At 47.4% G+C, this 5034-nt stretch overlaps 1 protein-coding gene across 1 annotated transcript; it reads right to left on the bottom strand.

Moving 5' to 3' along the window:
- Positions 1-1778: 1778 nt before the first annotated feature.
- LOC123346847 (olfactory receptor 14A16-like) lies at positions 1779-2699 on the bottom strand. Its single transcript, XM_044984295.1, has one exon. It carries the CDS (start codon positions 2697-2699, stop codon positions 1779-1781), a length of 921 nt encoding a protein of 306 aa, XP_044840230.1.
- Between the last annotated feature and the right edge of the window lie 2335 nt (positions 2700-5034).

The following is a 5034-nucleotide window of genomic DNA, read 5'->3' as shown; positions in this document are numbered from 1 at the left end:
GTGCCCAAAGTACAAGCTTATACAGCTTGAGGTGAACAGCCAGGCTGCCTGAAAGCCACAGGAACAGCCTCCTATCGTCTAGGTGGGGCACAGAGGGGCCTCATAACATACACTGCCCATGGGTGGGGTTTATACAGTGACACTGCACAACTACACAGGTCAAGGGCTCCATCTGAGCTGGAGTCACCTCCCTCTGCCAGGAGGACTGTGCCTCACAGACACTTGTACTAATGCAAAGGTATGGACTGTACTCGTGTGTATTCTCTGTGTGGCCCCTTCTCCTCTCTCCCGTCCCTGCACATCCATAAAGTCACAGAGTCATAGAGTTCAAGGCCAGAAGGGACGACCAGATCATCCAGTCGGACCTGCTGTACTCCAACACCATCCGGCACCCGCACACCAAACACAACAACTGAAATTAGACCAAAGTGTCACAGCCCTCAGGAAACTAGACAGTTCTGTGCCACCGGCAGAGAATAGGAGAGACTGAGGTGCACCAGTGCCCAAGGCCCCCACAATGGCAGGGAAGTGATTGAGATACACGCAGAAAATCATGGCAAGTTATCCGCACCACATGTTGGAGAGGAAAGCGAATGCCCCCAAGTTCCCTGCCAATCTGAGTTGGGGGAAAATTCCTTCCTGACCACCACATGATGATCAGTTAGCAAGCATGTGGGCAAGATCCAGCCAGCCAAAGACCCGAGAGAGAGATAATGGCTCAGTGCCACCTCAGAGCCCTGGAACATCCCACCCAATCTTCCATCTCCAGCTAGGGCTGCCCCGATGCTTCAGAGATTAAAAAAAACCCTCCCAGAATACACTGCGGGTGGGGGCGAAATCCCTTCCTGATCCCTGCCAGTAGCCAGACGAAACCCTGAAGCATGAACTTTTAGAAACATAAGACATACGCTGCAAGTGAGACTCAGGGTTGCTGAGCCCTGCCCTCCACCATCACAAGCAGCCCCATCATACAATCCCACTCAGACATGTGTCCAGCTCTCTCTTAAAATGAATTTGGTCACTTCCTCCCGCCCCACCCAACTTATATTTGGAGGCTGCTCCAGAACCTTGCCCCACTGGTGGTTAGAAACCTCCCTGTAATTTCTAGCCAGTCTCTCCATCACTCATATGCTCAATGTACATCTAAGCCCCTCTGACACAGTCTGGCTCCTTGTCCCCCTTTAATGGTTAGGCCACGAAAGGTGGTTTATAAGACAGTGGGCCCAGTCCTCAGCTTGTGGCAATGGATTTGCAGCTCCATTGGGAGCAGTAGCTCAGATTCACAGATGCTGCAAATTGCTTTAGGGCCACCAAAGTCAATGGAAATACACTGATGTGATGAGGATCTACCCCAAATGTCTTCTCACCTACCCCAGTCTTACACCAATCTGACTCCTCTGGTTCCAGTGAAGCCACTCCTGATATATACACACAAGCAAGACAACTCCCATCCTTGTTTTCACTGGCTATGGAACGAGTGCTAGTGGCCAAGAAGTGTAACGGGTATTGTTTTCACACAGAATGAAAGTCTGATTCCTTTTGCGCACACAATGTACACCCATTTAATTTCACAACTGGACCAGATTTTCTACTGGTGAAAATCATCCCAGCAGCGTGATATCAGCAGAGTTAATCTGGATTTGCATTGGTGCAACTGAGATCAGAATCAGAGCTGGTTGTGTGCAAGCTGTGTGGACATGGAAATCACTGACATTAACGAGCAGATACTAAGTAAGCAAACTCTTATTAGATAAAGACAGAAATGAATTCTTGGTGAATTACCTACACCCAGTCAGTCTCCTCAGAGCAGTTTTGATCTCCTTGTTCCTCATGGTGTAGATAATTGGATTCATGATTGGTGGCAATACAGAATAGAGAACAGACATCACAAGATCCAGAGCAGATGAGGAGCTGGAGGTGGGTTTAAGGTAGGCAAAGCTAGAAATGCAAACAAATAAGGAGACCACAATGAGGTGAGGGAGGCAGGTGGAAAAGGATTTATGCCGTCCTTGCTCAGAGGGGATTCTCAACACTGATTTGAAGATCTGAACATACGACACAGTGATAAAAATAAAGCACCCTAAGAATAAACATATACCAAAAGCAATAATCCTAACTTCAGTCAGATATGAGTCAGAGCAGGTGAGCTTCAGTAGCTGGGGGATTTCACAGAAGAACAGATCCACCATGTTGCCTCCACAGAAGGTCAATGCAAACGTGTTCCCAGTGTGTAGTACGGAGTGGAGAATTCCACCAATCCAGGCACCAGCTGCCATTTGGACACAAGCTCTGCTGTTCATTATTGTCTCATAATGCAGTGGTTGGCAGATGGCAACATATCGGTCATATGCCATGATGGTAAGAAGGGAAAAATCCGCTCCCACCAAGAAGATAAGGAAAAAGACTTGGGCAACACATCCAGCATAGGAAATGGACCTGATGTTCATGAGGGAGTTGGCCATGGATTTGGGGACAATGACAGAGATGGAGCCAAGGTCTAAGACGGACAGATTCATCAGGAAGAAGTACATGGGGGTGTGAAGGTGGTGGTCGAAGGTTATGGCCATGAAGATAAGAAGATTCCCCATTAGGGCTGCCAGGTAAATCACTAGAAACACCACAAAGTGCAATATCTGCAGCTCCCGAACTTCAGAGAATCCCAGGAGAAGGAACTCGGTCAAGGTGGTTCGGTTGGACATTTTATTTCTCAGGACATTGTGTGATGTCTGTGGAGGGAGGGGAAAGAGAAAGGACCAGGATTAGATCAATAAAATAACTCTCCTTTTTAAAAAAAACACACCTTAATTTCCTTGCGTTAGAGGATTGGTATAATATGGGAATGAGTATGGAGAAAACATCCCCACTGACTCCAATGGAGTTACTCCTGATTTACACTGGGGTGAGAGAAAGTAGAATCAGCTCAATGGACTCCAGTGCAGTTACTCCTAATTTACACCAGTGTGATTGAGAGGAGAATTAGGAGCAATTGCTTTCAAGGTGGGCAAACTCCGGATAACGTTGTATAAATGTTACTAATCTCAGTTTACCGTGGAGAATCAGGGGTCTGCCTGACCAGATTCTGCTGTCAGGGGCACTGCTTCAAATGTGGGGTAATTTCACTGCATGCCATGGAATTACTTCCACTTTATACTGCTCCAAACTGGAGCAGCATCTCACATGGAGGTGACTGAACCCTGCCACATTTACACAGTGAAATCGAGTCGGGAATACAGACAGTACCTCTGACACGCCATCCCCTTCTTCTAGCTGGAATTTCATGCTCATTTCAAGAGACAGGTGTTCCAGTTTCCTCCTGCTTCTCTAACCACTCACTTAAACTCCCTCCCAGAGCTTAGAAGAGAACCCAGGAGTCCTGACTCCCAGTTTGCCCCCTGCACTAACTCAGTCAATCCAGCACCCCTCCCGAACCTGGAAATACAGGCCAGGAGTTCTGGCTCTACCTACTGGACTCAACTCCCTCCCAGAGCTGGGAACACAAGTGACGTGTCATGACTCCCAGCCCCCTCCTGTAATGACTGCATCAAACTGTATCTCAGCCTCTGTCCCAGTGACTCTCAACTGCCATCAGCAATGACTGCTGTGCGTGACAATGGAGAGTCATTGGGCTAACGAACACAAGTGAGAAGAATTCTCCAGCGTGGTACTTGGGTCACTCAACTTTTGTCTGGAAGAGTTCAAGTCCCTGCTGCAATCACTATTTAATTATTAATACAGAGTGGCGCAGCTTCAACAGGAGAGACTGAGACAGTCTCATTTCAGAACAGCCCTGAGCCTAGAGGCTCAGGCACCCTCCTGTAAAGTGGGAATTCAAACCCCTTCTCATCATCAGTCAGAGGGAGGTATTGAGTCTGAGTTTCTCACAAGCCAGCAGAGTGCCCTAACTACTCAGGTTCAAGTTATGAGGGGTGCCTGTCCCAGAGTCCTTATGAGAGACAGAAATACAACCCCCAGTTCTGGTTCCTCTCCTCTCCACCCTGGACTGAATTTCCGCCCAGAGCCACACATGAAACTCAGGATGCCTGGCTCTTGTCCCCGTTACTCTTACCCACTAGACCACACTCCCTTTCCAGAGCTGGGGATGGAACCCAAGAGTCCTGGCTCCGTTTGTCACAATTTTTGACTACTTTAATGTAAATCCTCAATCCATTCTAAAAAATGGGTGTTAATTTCATCAATTTCCCTACTCCCAATAGAAGGAAACTGAAGCACAGATACTCTGCCCTCTCTTTCTTAAGGTAAGTTCTTTGGACTGCCTCAGTTCTCCATGCCCAAATTGAGCTAAGAGTGAAACTTACAATTTCATCCTTAAAGTGCCACTGTGTAACTCCCAAATATATTTAATTGCAAGAGAAAACTTATGGTGCCGGTCAATGTGGAATCTTCCCAGACTGAGATGTCTTTTCTCCTCCAGCTACAGACTGTAATTGGTTACCCCTCTCTCTCTAGCCCCATACAAACTGCTCTAGCCACCAATCTCTCTATCTAATGCCCTTATCACTGTATTATGAGAGGTCATTCCCCCACCACACTGAGGCTGAGCTGCTGGAAGTACACTGAGATCTGTGCTGTCTGCAGATGAGCTGTGTTTCAAAAAGGCTGGTGCTGCAGGAAGGTGATTTATCCATGTCTGTTTTCTATGGGCTTGTGGGATTCAGTGCCTGGAGGCTCAACTGCCCAAAGGCAACAATTAATTTCTCTTTCCCTCTACTTCCCTGAAGAGTTTCCAGAAACTAAAATAATCACAAATCCAAGGAGGCAGCAGGGTCTAGAGGAAAGAATGTGAGGCAAACACTGTGGGCACACAGGACTGTGCTCCAGATGTCTGTCATCAATTCCTAGCCCTGCCACTGACCTGCTGTGTTATCTTGGGAAAGTCATTCCCTGGGGCTGTCTTTTCCCTCCCACCCTTTGCCTGTCCCTGTGCCAAGACTGTGTCTTACCTAATATAATGAGCCTCTCATATCAGATAATTAATTTATAAAAAGCTACGGTTCAAGGTGTCTTGAGATCTGA

This window comes from Mauremys mutica, chromosome 12, assembly GCF_020497125.1.
Source record: "Mauremys mutica isolate MM-2020 ecotype Southern chromosome 12, ASM2049712v1, whole genome shotgun sequence".
Taxonomy (NCBI): Eukaryota; Metazoa; Chordata; order Testudines; family Geoemydidae; genus Mauremys; species Mauremys mutica.
This window is presented reverse-complemented; position numbering and strand designations above follow the sequence as displayed.